Below are 15,239 nucleotides of genomic sequence, written 5' to 3' on the forward strand. Positions count from 1 at the left end.
TACGTTACATCTAAAATATGTGTAGCATGTCTGTGTGTTCAGATTTGATTGAGTTATGACACTGAGAAGGTACCTTAATTGCCTTCACGAGCTGTGTGTGTGTGTGTGTGTCACATCCACTGCTGCTGCTCCAACTGCTGATTAGCAGGCCTGTAGGCCAAACTAATTTACAATATCTAACTTCCTGTTGTTTTAACAAAAAAACAAACACGTGTGTCGAAGTGGCTTCCCCCTTCAGGTAGCGTCTCCCTCCGCGGTCCTGGTTAGGCTCAGGTTAGGTTAAATGACGATTGTGGTTAGGGATAAGGTTATAGGCGCAGGTTAAGGTATGGAACACACACTAACGGGGAAACCGGCTTCGACACAACAGCAGCAGCATGCACCAGTCCCTTTAACCTCCCTTGTGTCCTTCTGCGCCCCCTGTAGTCTCACCTCCCAGTATGAAAACCTCTGCTGTGGAATGATGAACATGTGTTCACACTGTAGGTTTAGAAACACACAGAAGACCATCTACTATTTTTGGAAAACTGAGCAAGCACAATTTTACTCTTAATACACCAATTTGTCATAAAGTTGCAGCCTCACTGCTATAATAATTGTTGCATTATTATATGACTAAAGAGTCAATTTCTTTCCTCATTTCAGATCCCATCTTCCGTCTTTGTAACCTCTTCACACTGAGAATGCAGGTTTGCAGACTGGTATGTTATTCATACTAGCAGCTGATCTGATGCCTATGGTAAAAGGGACCTTGTCAGTCAGTTGGCTCAACAGACAGAGCAGGTTGAAAGGAAAGATAGCTCACATACCAACATGTCACAGAGCAGCACAAAGCAGCCTGTGTTGGTGTGACATCATGCAACTGCTTCCATTCTTTTGGCTTTACAGTAAAAGAGGATAATCGCTATAAGATAAACTTATAATAATGCAACTCACTTTACTTATGACTACCTTTTTGTGTTTTGAAAGTACAATAGTGTCATCTTTATTGCAAAATATGGACGTGCTTTATCTTTAAAATATTCAAAACAATATTCAAATCCTTTTGTCACTTGGCTCGTGTTAAAAGTTTCCTCTGACAGGTATTTACTTCCTTAGGAAAAATGTGCTAAAATATATATACACATATACACATATGAAAATATTCTATTTATAGGCCATGCAAATTAGATGGATTAAAATGGACGCTGAGAAGAAATCTCTGTGTTTTCAATATTAAGCCTACATGCAAAAGTGTGCACTTGGCACGGATACAGTCATGACGAGACGACACACATATGTGCAGATATAATTGCACAATAAAAGATCAGAGTTATGATTATCAGTCACTGCTCCACCAGTAAAATACTGATAACATTTGGATGTGGCAGGCCTCCAGTTTTTGTCCAAAAATGGGAAAAAAATTCAAACACTTGCCGTTTTCTCTATAAACTATATAGTGCAGCAACCTGGTGTAAATACCTTTTCAGAGAGTTATAGATTTATATAAATTGAGCTTAATTTTTACAGCAGTACAGTTGGCGACCCTAATGGCAAATAACAGAAAAGCGCAAATCTGTTTGATTTCTATTTAAAAGCCTGCAGCAATGGTACGTTTTTCAGACAGACATCTGCTCGTAAATGTGCCACCATGAGCAACATATGTGTTGCATGAAGGCTAAACCAGTAGGTGAGAAAACAGGTTGCACCAGTTCTCTCGCTTCTCTAGATAAGGTGCTGAAGCATAACCAGAAAACTGGTGCCTCAATTCATGATTTCACATGCCACCAGCAGAAAATGATTTATTCCGAATGCACTGTAAAGGAAATTTGAGACTTGTGGGCAACACAGGGACAGTGCATGATCAAAAAAATATAATACTGCTTGTAAAAAAAAAAGTACCCACGTAAACAAGTACCCACAGTGACACCAAAGCTGCGCATGCTCACTTTGCATGCAACCATGCAAACCGCATGTTTCAGATTCTTATCACCTGGTGACCGCTGATTATGTGCTTTGAGTTACAGTAAGGTATGTTCTAGTAATGCAGTACGTACTTTATACATTTTTATTCATTTAATCAACACCCTCCAATTATGATGCAAAACCCGTTGTTTTGACAAACAGCAATTCAAGATTAATGCAGCTCATGTTAAGTACACAACATATTAGACAGTTCCTGTAGTCAAAAAAGCTAAAACAATTCCTAATGGATTTTAGGAAGTGAAAGTAAACAACAGTGATTTATCGATATCTAAAAGGAGAACTAAGAGGGGAACCAGCCTCACAGTGATGTCACTGTAACAAACAATAATGTGTGAAAACAGACACTGGTGTATAAAAAGGTTCATACCTGATCACAATAAACATTAAAATAACTCACTGCCTCTTAAAAGTAACAATATTTTTAATTTACAAAAAGCACAGCTACAGTATGAGAGTCAGTGAATATCCCAAAAATCCTTGATTGACAGTTTCATGAGAAATAAAACACTGTACATATGGCTGTACAATATCCGTAACAAGTACAGTAGAGTGGACATGACAATGAGTCAATTTAGTCAAGACGTGAAAATGAAAGTGCATAAATAAGTGGTTTAAGCTGCTCCCCAACAGTTTTGTAATGCCTTCATCAATCCTGTATTAATCTCGGGTATGTTCTTTTAAATATAGCATCTATAGGAAGTCTGTGGCAGAAAGATGAGGTGTAAGATCGATGCCTCAGTCCCTGAGCAGCCCCAGCTTCTTCAGGGCCTTGCGGCGGTTTTCTACGTTTTCTGCACGAGGGCAGATCAGAACACTGATGCCTTGGGATCGAGGCAACTTCTGAGAGTCTCCGGAGTGCTGAAAGGCAGTTTGGGTAGGCAGGGACTTCCGTAAGTCTGGCTCTTTGCTGCTGGCACGGCCCACCAGCAAACCCTCTCCCTGAGCTCTTGTAAACTCTTTCCCACTCCCCAGAGATGCGGGGCGTGCCCGATTGTTACGTAGCTGGCTGGAGCTCTGCTCACCGCTGACACCCTGGCTGGCCTCCTGGCTGGCCTCCTTGGAGTCTTGACTAACCATATAGCTGCTTATACCCAGGCCAGAGCGCTCCAGGGTGGCTGACTTGACACCTACCACCTTGGGTGGGGTTAGATGCTTGACCAGTGCAGGGGGGGTGAGAGGGGGCGTGTTCACCTGTGCATTTACTGTGGCCTGTGAAGCATCTTTGACAGCATCGTTATCTGACAGTGGAGGTCCAACGGGGTCACTGAAAGCGGCAGGTGCTGGGAGAACCTTAGCAGGCTGGACTGCAGGAGCGGTAGATGTAGCCAATGGCAACACAGCTGCAGGAAACTGGAGCGGGATGGAAGCAGGTGGTGTACTGTTGACACAGGTGTAAGATGGGATCAAGGGTGGTGTATGTGGAGCAGCTGGGCTGATTGGAGAAGGAGGAGCTGTCCATGAACTTCTAGTTTTGGGAGAAAGTTTAGGGCTCAGGGTGGGGCCTGAATGTGCCTCAGCAGGCAGCAGGCCAAGCTTTCGGAGGGCCTCAATGCGAACCCTCTGGGGGTCCAACAAGAGCCGGTCACTGCTAGTGGGCACCGGATGTCCCGAGGTGCCATCTGAGCCAACCGCTGCTGCCTTGTGTGACTTCAGAATAATGTTGGCGGGAAGCTTCTTGGGCTTGGGGGCCACTGCAGGTGGACTTCTGAGCTCAGGGGCTTCAGGAGGAGGACTCATTAAGTGACCAGAGCTGACGGCAGGAAGACTCAGTTTTGGGGGCTTGTTTGGAGGCTCCTGGGTCCCAGAGGAACTCGCTGAAGTTTTCTGTGCAGAGGCTCTATGGCGTAGCTGCTCCAAGTCAATAGTTGTTCCTGACTTGTTATTGGATATTCCTGCAGATGGAGGAAGGTATTTTACTTTCCCTGGCGGTGGAGGAAGGCCTGGCTCATCCATGAAGTCTGAGGGAGGAGGGATCACACCCACATCTATCTCAGAGGCCCCAGTGGCCTGACCGGGGCAAAGACTGGCACTTGGGACAATCTTGAGACTACCATCTTCAGCCGTGAATACACACAACTGAGTAGCTGATGGGTGGATTTTGCAATCAGTGACTGATTCAGTGACTGGAGGTTTGGATTGAGTCATGTGGTTCATTGATGTTTCGAGGTCTTTGGTGTTGACTGCAGGGGCAGGAGAGGACTGTGGTTTTAAGGTCTGATTTAGAGCGTGATGCTTAGCTTTGTCTTCGATGGTTAACACTCTGGATCCAGGCTCTGATTTCTGGTCTCTTCCGGACTCATCAGACTCCAAACTGGAAATATCTAAGAAAAAAAAAAGCAAAATGACTGCAGTTAGTATTGCAGGTATTGATGTTATTTTAGCATATGCATACACACACACACACACACACACACACACACGTAACCAAAACACGCAAAACAGAATATTTCATGACATGGGCATACCATTTACTCTCATCCGACCCATTTTGTCTGCCTGTAACCCAGGATCTGGTTCATCATTGGATAAGCCGCTGTCCTCCTGCACCTCCAGCGCTTCAATGGTTTCCTCCAGATACATGAGACATGCCCTCTCTTCGGGAGATAAGTGCTCCATACTGTCTTCACTCTGCACACAAAATAAGAGATTTCAGAGCTTTTTTAACTCTAAACAAGTATCTCAACTCTTCAGCAATCTCTCTCGTCCTTGACACGGCCATGAGAGACAGGACAGGGACAATAGGTCAAAGTTGTTTAGTGTTCAAACAGCTGCGAAGGAATGACTAATTACTCCTGTCCTGTTCTAGGCTGTCTTCAATATTGGCCTGTCAGAAGAATGTACTTCAGGTGACTGCAGGTGCATGTGAACAGCGTGAGACCTTCTTCCCTCTGGTCATCTTTAAGAGAAAACTCTCACTGAAACCCTGCGTGAACAAACATGAGTGTATTTCACCTCTGACAGATTCACTCCCTTTCATCTTCTCTCATTTGACCTTTCTCATATTTACTGTAAATGTCCATGCAGACGTCATGCACAAATCTCAGTTCTTTATTTCTACATTCCAACAAAGGACGGATGTAGGGCTGCACGATATGAGGAAAATATGCGATAACGTATATCGCGTTAACGATATTATGCGATAAATAAACAGATATTAAAGTGTACCCAGTTCTGCTGCCTTCAGTATTCTGCTAAAATACAACAAGTTGCGTGTTGGATTTAAAACAAATGAAAGAAAATAATTTCCATCATTCTTTTATTGAACAAATCGAACATTGAATTGAATATAAAAGGCACCACTAAAAAAAGAATGACTACTGATATTTTCTTTCAACTAGGGAAGGACCGAATCCAGATTTTTGGGGTTCGGCCGAATACCGAATCCACTGGTTAGGATTCTGCCGAATCCGAAACCGAATATCGAATCCTACTCCCATCCTCAGTCCATTAACACAGTAAACACATTAATGAAGTAAACAACGTCCACAGCCTCTAAAATAGTTAAACTTAACAACTTAATGTTGAATTCACACGCTCTTTTCACATCGTAGGAAAGCACATCGCTATCGCCAGATGACGAGTGACGATTTTTTTTGCCCAAGTTTCGCTAACCAGTGAAGGCATGTCGGGAGGGTGAAATTAGACAAGGAACGTTAGCTAACGAGCAGCAGCCGGCCGTTCGGTCCCACTGTAGGGAGACTCATTTGCCGAGAGAACGGCTAACAGCCCGGGAGAGGCACTGTCTGGTTAACACAAGTTTTTAGCTGTGACTGTCCTTCCTTTGCCGTACCTTTAGTTAGGGCTGGGCAATATTTCAATATTATATCGAGATCGTGATATGAGACTAGATATCGTCTTAGATTTTGAAGAATTTTAATATCGTTACATGGTAAGTTTTTCCTGGTTTCAAAGGCTGCATTATAGTAAAGTGGTGTCATTTTCTGAATTTACCAGACTGTTCTAGCTGTTCTATTATTTGCCTTTAACCACTTAGACATTATATCCACATTATGATGGTTATTTATCTAAAATCTAAATGTGGAAGATATTTTGTGAAAGCACCAACTGTCAACCTTACAGTATCGACATCGAGGTGTTTGGTCAAAAATATCGTGATATTTGATTTTCTCCATATCGCCCAGCCCTACCTTTAGTCGCTGCATGTTGGCTGCTGTCTGTAGATTCCTTCATGCACAGCTCGTATTCTTTTGGATGTTTAATACGCAAATGTTTTTTAACAGAGACGATGTTGTGTATTATTTAGGGTCCTTGCCGCCATGAGACAAATCGGCATTGCAAATTGAATATGTAACAACTTGAATCACCTTCTTTTGACTGAAAGTACTGCCAAACAACACTCGCACACTCTGCTCACGAGTTCATTTTCACTTTCTCACAGCCTACTGCATTGAACGGTCCACCTACGTAAACACCTTCCCATAATCAACGGTGGCGTCATTACGTCAGTAGTGCAAGCGTAGGGTTTGGTGGAAAAAAATTCTAAGGTTTGGCAGAAACTAAACCCGTCAAAAAGCCCAATATTCGGCCGAATCCGAGTCCTGGATTCAGTGCATCCCTACTTTCAACTAACACAAAACATCTCTGAGTGTCTATATGATATGTGCAGACCGGTATGTCGCAGCCTTCTGCAATGCGTTTATTGCGGCAGTAGTCTATATCCACGATGTTCCACTTCCGGATTGCCCTCGTTCTGCTGGAAGTTTTCGGATGTCCCGTTACCTTCCGCTTTCTTTGTGTTGTAATTTTAAACTCTGGTCGATTTATGAGAACTGGTAAACTGCTCCTCAGATCTCTGCAGGGTAAATCCAGACAGCTAGCTAGACTATCTGTCCAATCTGAGTTTTCTGTTGCACAACTAAAACAACCTTTAAATGTACACGTGTTCCACCAAAACAAGTTCCTTCCCGAGGCTATTTTGCAGCTGCACCGTGGCTCCACTCGGCGCTTAGCACCGTCTAAGACGATTGTGATTGGTTTAAAGAAATGCCAATAAACCAGAGCAGGAAGGTCTGGCAATGCTCAGTCATTACAACAGTTGATATCGCGATGATGATAAAAAAAAAAATATATATATAAATATATATATAAATATATATATTGTGCAGCCCTAGACAGAAGCATTGTTATTCAGTTAGGCCAGAGGAAACTAGTGGAGCAGTAAAGTGTGTCGATATGTTGCGTTATACATCGATGAGCAACAAGGGTCAGTGGGTATCTACAGCAGCACTCACATAGCCAGAGTTCATGCTGATTACACTGTCGAAGCTCCCGGCACTGTCCAAATTGCTCAAGGATTCCATGGCAACGCTGCCTGGCCACGTGTCATTCTTCGGCATTGCACAAGGAAGAGGACGAGCGCAGGACCTGGGCCTCGCGGTCCTCTTTTGATTGTATAAATTTCACCAAGAATCAGTTGGAGGAAGAATCTGAAAAGGTCAAGGAGAAAATGTGAGAATGGGAGAAAAACTGGATTCAGATGAAATGTGTGGCGCCACTATCTCCTTTTATAGAATTGATCAAATACAAAGACTGACCTCCTACAGCCAGTACACATGAGATGAAGCCATAATAGTTCACAAAATGAGTTGGTAAACATCACAGCAACAACTATTAATGTTAAAAGGTTCCATTAGTGTGATAAATGAGTGCCATAAATCACAGCTGATAGCTAAATGATCCTCATAATGTAATAGCGCTCCCATTTAAGATGTCAAATGTGCCTTTGTGATATATTAAACATAACCAGTAATCGAGTCATTATATAAATAAATGGACGAATTAGTAAACATTTGTAATTACACATTACACTACACAGATTAATATGAAGTCAATAGATGTTTTTATGTTATGTTGTTTTGTTAAAGGGTAGGTTCACAGTTTGTCAAGTCTGTCTTTAAGGCTCCGACACACCAACCCAACGGCCGACCTTCGGCAGAAAAGGCAGTCGGACTGACTGCCTCCCCGAGTTGGTCAAAAAAATGCCTCAGAACACACCGAAGCGAAGCCAACTTGAGTGTACGTTCTGCGCATGCGCAAGACGTAATACGTCTCCATAACAGCAGGCGGTGCTAATCTGTATCGTTTGATGAAAACCAGCAGCTGATTGGATGAACGCGTCACGTGGGTCTGGCTGCTCCCGGATCTTACAACAGAGCATAATGGCGGACTGATGGCGGCTCGTTCGGAATACGATCTCATATTTTACGAAGATAGTTCACCGAAACGTGTTTCTGAAAACATTTTAAGCGAGAAATAGGCCATGCAGTTGCTGAATCTGTCTTCATTTCAGATCGACAAAAGGTCAGTTTAAAAGATTTTCGTCAGATTTTGAAAAGGCGTTAGTCAGGCTCATTCCGCTCGTTATTTCCGGGTTAGCGCTCCACCAAACAGATTGGCCATCGAGTCCGACTGCCCGCCTTCCGATTCAACATGTCAACGACGGCACGGAACACACCGAACAGACTCGAGTCACTGACCTCGCCAGGCTGTCCAACGGCCGATAATCGGGTTGGTGTGTCAGGGCCTTTAAACAACAGTCAGGTGCCCATATGGATATTAATTAATTAATATTGCTGTTATCATTCATCTTGTTAACATCGCCCATTGAAACACCCTTCCCTAATGTTATTTCAGTGTAAGTGATGCAGGACAAAATCCAGAGTCCTTTTTCCCCCAGTTTTGTGCAAAAGTGTATTCCAAAGCTTTTTTACTGCTAATGTGAAGCTTCAGCAGTCCGAGTTGACAAACCGAGTAGATATCTTCCAATGTTAGTCTTTTTAGTATAAAATTCCCTCTTTGTGTTTCCATAGACAGTGTTTTCCCATTGAGCTGCAGTAGAAGGATAGTAATAAAAATGGAAAATGTGTGAAATGTTCTGACATTTTATAGACAAATCAATTAATCATATAAATAAGCGGCAGAGTAATTAGTTAAAAAAAACAATACCTTTATAATTTGCAGCCCTAATATATTGTGCTAACAGAATTATGACAACACATTTCTATTGTCCTTGGTATAGGTTTAATGGTTTATTACATTAACATCTAGCGTGATAGGAGGAAGAGGATATTTTGCATTGTAGCACTCAGGTTATGCTGTGCAAATAAGTCATAAGCAGTTTATCAATTGGTATTCCAGGCACTATGACTCAACAATCAAGCATCAAAATGCTCATCTTTGTTTTTTAATACTGATGGCACGCTCCACGTCATTATCTGCGTACAAACAATTTATATGCCGTGTTATGTTGCAGCGCCACGTTGCTTACACGTGTTTCCTGCCTATTATCCTGTAAATGTTACCACTGACAGGTCAGACATGAGGAAAACATGCCAGCCAAAAACTAGAAGGATATTATTACTGGCTCCACATCTGCCAAAGGGATACAAGGAAGAAGGTTTTCAACATCCTCACTAAATGACGGCTGATTTGGTAACAAAAAAAAGCAGTAAATGATTTCACAAGACCATAAAGAAAAGGCCACTTAAAGCAACATTCTTACCTATTTACTTTCCATTTTAAGTGCTTTAAAGTGCATTAGCAAGTGCCAGAAGCAAATACCACCAACAATGAACAATGTTTGAGACGTGAAGGGATAATATTTGATCAACTCTGGCTAGGACTCAGACTCTTATCTGAGAGAACATTTGATTAAACATATAAAAGCAACGAAATGAAGGTTTCCCATAATGAATCAGTGTCACCATTTGTCTGTGAATTAGCCTCCAAAATGACATGAAGTCTCCAAGCCTGATACTGCATGGAGGCTGTGAGTTATCATAGCAATTACAGTTATTACACAGACACTCAGTCAACACAAACAATATGTCCGCTCTGCCAGGACAACAGTTTACATTTCAATTATGTGTGATACAAGAAATGCTTTTAGAAAAATGGAAGCAGCTTCAATGGTTTCTTGTAATGGACTGGATATTATTGAAGCAGGTAAAAGATCAACCAGTGACTGATTTTTATTCAGGGCAGTAGTGACCATTGAGGACATTGAGGTCATGACTCATTTCCTCTGTTCTTATTTCTGTGACTTTGGGGGATTAGTGAGCCGGTAAACCACAATTAAAGGACAATTCCAGCGCAAAATGAACCTAAGGGTTAATAACACGTGTACTAAGTCGAGCGTTCTCTGGGATATGTTTTCGAATGGGTCTCTAGCTTGAAACGAGATAGCGCAAACCGCTGATTAGCTTATAAAGCTAGTCGTCGGGGCACGGGTAAAAAAGAAATCGCTATTTCTAAACCACTAACAAGGCTCAAAATAGCACCACACTTCAATGGCACCATAATGAGGGTCCCTACATGTAAACCGAAGCATTGAGAACTTTGTAAGTGTACAGACAGTTTATTAAAAAGATTATAAAGACAGTAGCGTTCACGTATACAAGCAGGTGCCATCTTGGGAAAACAGTCATGACTAGGGTGACATCCCGGTTTGACCGGGACAGTCCCAATTTTGAGTTGCGTGTCCCGAGTCCCGACAAAAGCCTGTCGGGACGCTAAAATGTCTCGGTTTACACCAACCACTATGAAATTGTCCCGGTTGTCAACGATAACATAGCTGATGTGGTCTTATTATAGCCCGATCATTAACTAAACCCATGTAGAAAGACTAATAAAGCGTCCAGTGTATGATTTTAACAATGTGCGTGTGTGTGTGTGTGTCAGTCAATCGTAGCGGTCTGTGTCTGCATAATCTGTGCAGCCAACGTTGTGTATATGACATTGTATATTTACAATGTATATTTGTAAACAATGTTGCAATGCCTCTTATCTGTCTCGTTTTAGGCGCGGTGAAGTTGGCTGGACGTTTGATATTCAATTTTAACTTCCCCTTCGTTCGAGATCGACAACGCAATTCAGGTCAATGACGTGATCAGGGTCAAAGAAAGTTGACATTATTACAGAGTATCAAGAGAAAACAACTACAATTATTATCGCTAGAGATTTGTATCCGACATAAAGCTTCATAGCACTTCATCATCTGTTCTGTCGCTAGGTTCTGTGTAAGGGACCGTCGACAAATTACCATTTTGGTAGATCGGCAATGACAATAGGGATGCAAAACGTTGGCTATTTCTTGAAAAAATATTCACTAATAATTAGTTTTCATGATGATTGCATTACTTCCCAATACGTACAGTTCGGTTATTATTATTTCTGGAAAATATGAAATAAAAATCTAATTCTCTCATTCTGATTGCTGTAGTAGGCTATCGAATCACTCACTGCTACTTACTAGAGGTCACGGTTTCTTGAAAAGACAATTTATATGACTAGAAAATTCATGAATATTAACTGAGATACTCCATTATGTTGTGAGCAGTAGGCCTACGTGTGCTGTTGGCAAAATTGTGTCTAATCTGTCTGTGTCTATGTCTGACCTGGGCTGGCACATGTTCACGTTAAAAAGCGTGTGCGTGCATGAGCACTACGGTCACACGGTCCCGGTTTTAGTTCCGATAAATCTGGTCACCCTAATCATGACCAGTTGAACGCTGTGCAACCAGTAACCAGTAACATAGCTCAAGCACGGCGTTCGGTGTTCGACTGGTCTTGTTAGTGGTGTAGAAATAGCGATTTCTTTTTACTTTACCCATGCCCCGACAAATAGCTTTATAAGCTAATCAGCGGTTTGCGCTAGCTTGTTTCAAGCTAGAGACACATTCGATTAGCATGAAAACATATCCCAGAGAACGGTCGACTCTGTACACGTGTTATTAACCCCTAGGTTCATTTTGCGCCAGAATTGTCAAAGAAAATAACATATGGTGGGCCTTTTAGAGGCAGATTCAAGTAATATGACTTTTCAAGATTCAAGATACTTCATTGTCATTGTATGAACACAATGAAATTCCATTGGTGGCAATCAGTGCATAACAACGATGTATAGGATTCAGTATTTCTTCCTGGTAGTATGAAGATGGGACTTTAAAACAGGGTTTGGGATATAAAATAACCCTACAGAAAATGTAATTGAACAGTTAAAAGAATGAATAAAATAATAAAAATTGAAACAATTTAGAGATTTGTTTTCTGGATGTCTTCTGAATCACCAGGATTTGGACCTTAGTATTTCTAAAAATACTGGCTATGACCTCAGTTTTACTAAAACCTGTGCTTTCCAATGGGAGGAAATTCCCATTTCATTTCAAATAAACTGTTTAAATATACGATTTATATATAATACATAGGTTGTAACATGTCTCGGTTGAGTGTATCACCAGATTTTTCTTTGCTTGTGTGATCTCGAGCAAACTTTTTGGCTCCTGACCTTAAAATGAAGACATGTCTGTACTTGCGCATCAAGAGCAGTATCCCTTCTCAGATTTTTTTTATTTGAAGGATTTTTAGGAGGCCTGAAAAGGTAAAAACCATATTTGACAAGGAAAAAAAAACTTGATTTGTTTTGATGAAGGTCTCCATCTCATCAAGTCAATTCTTTTATAATTAAACTTAATTTTTCTGAAAAGTATAAACATCCACAGATAACCGTGCAGTTAGAATTTGAAACAATTTGTTCCCAACAATCTATTCAAGATTTAATTTTCAGAAAGGAGTGTCTGTGTTTTGAAAGAAAGAAGGCAGGATGCATGAAGAAAAATAAAACGTAATTTTAGAAAATACTTGAAACAAAGATTTACAAACCGATTTAGAAATATTCTCATTTCCCTGGCGGATTTTCTCACTTGCTTTAAGAAAATAAGAGTTTAAAGATTTAAATTACAAGAAAGAAATGACTTGGCAAGAAGGAGACTTTGTGAGCGCTATATATATATATATATATATACACATACATACATATACATACATATATATACACACACACCTGTCCTTAGGGTTATATATTTCAGGAAACCACTCATCTGGTTCACTGGCAAAGAGCAATGCCATTTTTGTCTTGTTGACATGAAGACATGGCAAAGACAGTTGGGGGGAAAAACCTGATCACCAACATGCACGCGTGTTTTCTGGCAACAGCAGCTGACTGACAAAGCATCCACTGCTAATTACTGTCTCTCCCATTAGCTCATTCAGATCAGCAGAGCGAGAAACAACCGCCCAAGCCAACACCTCTCTCTCTCTCTCTCTCTCTCTCAAACCTGAACAAGGCAACAAACCTGTAAGGCAGCAGGGGCAGAGCTCACTACACCCACAGCTGAGTCAGGATTTAATAGTGACAGGAATGCCACTTTGCTTGCTCCTATGTCTTTAAGACAACTTTAAATTAAGCTGAGGGCTCTGATGTGACTGGGTGTTCCCCTTGACTTACATATCTGCAGATAAAACACTTTCAACTATAAAAGGGAAGGATCAGCTCCAGGTTTTTAATGTGGTGACCGTGAGAACAGCTGCACTGTTTGTGAGCCAGACTTACAATCCAAGGAATCATCATTTACAGTCTGTGATGACAAATTATGGTGAAAAAAAAAAAAAAGGTGGGGGAGAGGGGTCAAAAATGTGAAGTATGTGTTCAAGGGCAGCCAGAGAGCTGGTTTAATGATTAACAGTAAACAAAAGTTCATGGCGAACTCCATCAGGTTGTGCAACTTACAACCTGCTGGAGTGAACAGAATTATTTCATTAATGTTTAGCTTGGCACCTTGTCCCACTAAAATCTGTATTATTGACATTTATGTGCAAATATTTGTACTTTCCCTAACTCAACCTGAAAGTCAATGATTCAACACTAATGACTAATGTGTCATCTTGGAAATTAAATATGGGCTTTGATAGAGCATGAAGTGATTAGTAATGCTGGTCATATATGGGAATTTTTCTTTCTTTCTTCTTTTCTTATAGTAAATCACCCCCAACTTTCCTCCACTAAAAACGTCTAACTGACACAGGATGACACTGTGCAAATAAGTGTCAGTCGCACTCCTAAAACCTCTTCCCTACAGGAAATGATCAAATAAAAAAAAGTTAGACATAGTTAGTTCTCGAGAAATGTCTCACACACACCAGTCTAAATAATAACTCCTCTGTAACCATGAATAAAACAGAAACACACACCGCACGCACTTCAAACAGAATGATTTCCGGATAACTCACCGGAGATGTTAGAGTGAAATGAAGTCTGCAGCTGTGCGAATTGAAAGAAAAGAGCAGTTTTCAGATGTCAGTCCATAGCCGCTGTGTGTACCTCACTCCCTTCCGACAGCTGCACTGTTCCTGGAAGTACAACTGCAGCCAGGTGAGCCAATTAGTTTACGGACAGGTTGGTGTGTGCGGCCAATCAGTGAACGTCTTACAACGAAAGAGCCAATGGAAAAGCAGCAGCCACATAAACGCAACCCAGATGAAATAAAATCTATTTTTATTCTCCGCAGCAAAAGTAGAAACAATTTAACAAAATATGACAGTCATATTAAATAAATATGAGTAGACTGATAGGCTACATAATGTCTGAAATATTTGAAATAATAAGAGAGGCTTTTACATTTGTTTGCATTTTGCATAGACTAATTTATCCACTTATCTATTCATCTTGGAGTCTCCAGCTATGTTAACGCCTCTGGTAGGCTGTGCTTTGAGCTAAACATTAACGTCAGCATGCTAACATGATCACAATGACAATGTTTGATGATGTTAAGATCAAGTTTCATGTTAAGCAGGTACAACGTCATTAGTTTTGCATGTATTTTGTCATAAACCAAAGTATTGGACAAAAGGAATTTTTCACCTGATGATGTCTTTAGATTAAAAGTTAAGTGATTACAATTCATCCTGAGGGGAACATAAATGTGTGTGAAAGCCATTATCTGGAGAACGTGCATGTCTTATTAATGAGTTACATTTATAACTACATTTTTACCAAACAGAAAGCATTAGCAGCAGCCAGGGTTTTTTTTCACAACCTTGTAATCCCAAACATTATAACCAATCTATAAAGTTTATAGCTAATACAATTACATCTTATCCATTATAGTGCCTTATTAGAAAGTGGCACCATAAAATTGTGTCCTGTTTATACTCGCGGTGTATCCTAAAAAATGCTGCATGCTGTGAGTAGTTTGTGTCAGTTTGGCATGTTGGAGTTTGTGAACAAAGCATGCCTGTCTGCAAATACCAGCCTCATAATCAGCATGCAACAAGCCATCTGCATTTGAGGAACAGCAGCATACATATGCGACGTCTGTTGCATATCTATGAAAATGAGCAGATGTCTGTCCCAGATATCATCTATTGTTCTGTTGATGTTTTTGTGTTGGCCAAAGACACAGCATTATATAACGTTC

The 15,239-nt window shown here is 40.9% G+C and overlaps 1 protein-coding gene across 2 annotated transcripts; it reads right to left on the reverse strand.

Moving 5' to 3' along the window:
* Nucleotides 1-1,764: 1,764 nt before the first annotated feature.
* On the reverse strand, nucleotides 1,765-14,183 carry LOC144521134 (specifically androgen-regulated gene protein). 2 transcript variants are annotated; one of them, XM_078255476.1, is made up of 4 exons: nucleotides 14,053-14,183; nucleotides 7,218-7,412; nucleotides 4,431-4,593; nucleotides 1,765-4,286 (listed from the first exon to the last, which is right to left on the reverse strand). In XM_078255476.1, exons 2-4 carry the CDS (start codon nucleotides 7,320-7,322, stop codon nucleotides 2,701-2,703), a joined length of 1,854 nt encoding a protein of 617 aa, XP_078111602.1. In that variant the 5' UTR covers nucleotides 7,323-7,412; nucleotides 14,053-14,183; the 3' UTR covers nucleotides 1,765-2,700. The 2 variants fall into 2 exon arrangements, with proteins under 2 accessions (XP_078111602.1, XP_078111604.1); XM_078255478.1 differs by lacking the exon at nucleotides 7,218-7,412.
* Between the last annotated feature and the right edge of the window lie 1,056 nt (nucleotides 14,184-15,239).

This window comes from Sander vitreus, chromosome 7 (assembly GCF_031162955.1).
Source record: "Sander vitreus isolate 19-12246 chromosome 7, sanVit1, whole genome shotgun sequence".
NCBI lineage: Eukaryota > Metazoa > Chordata > Actinopteri > Perciformes > Percidae > Sander > Sander vitreus.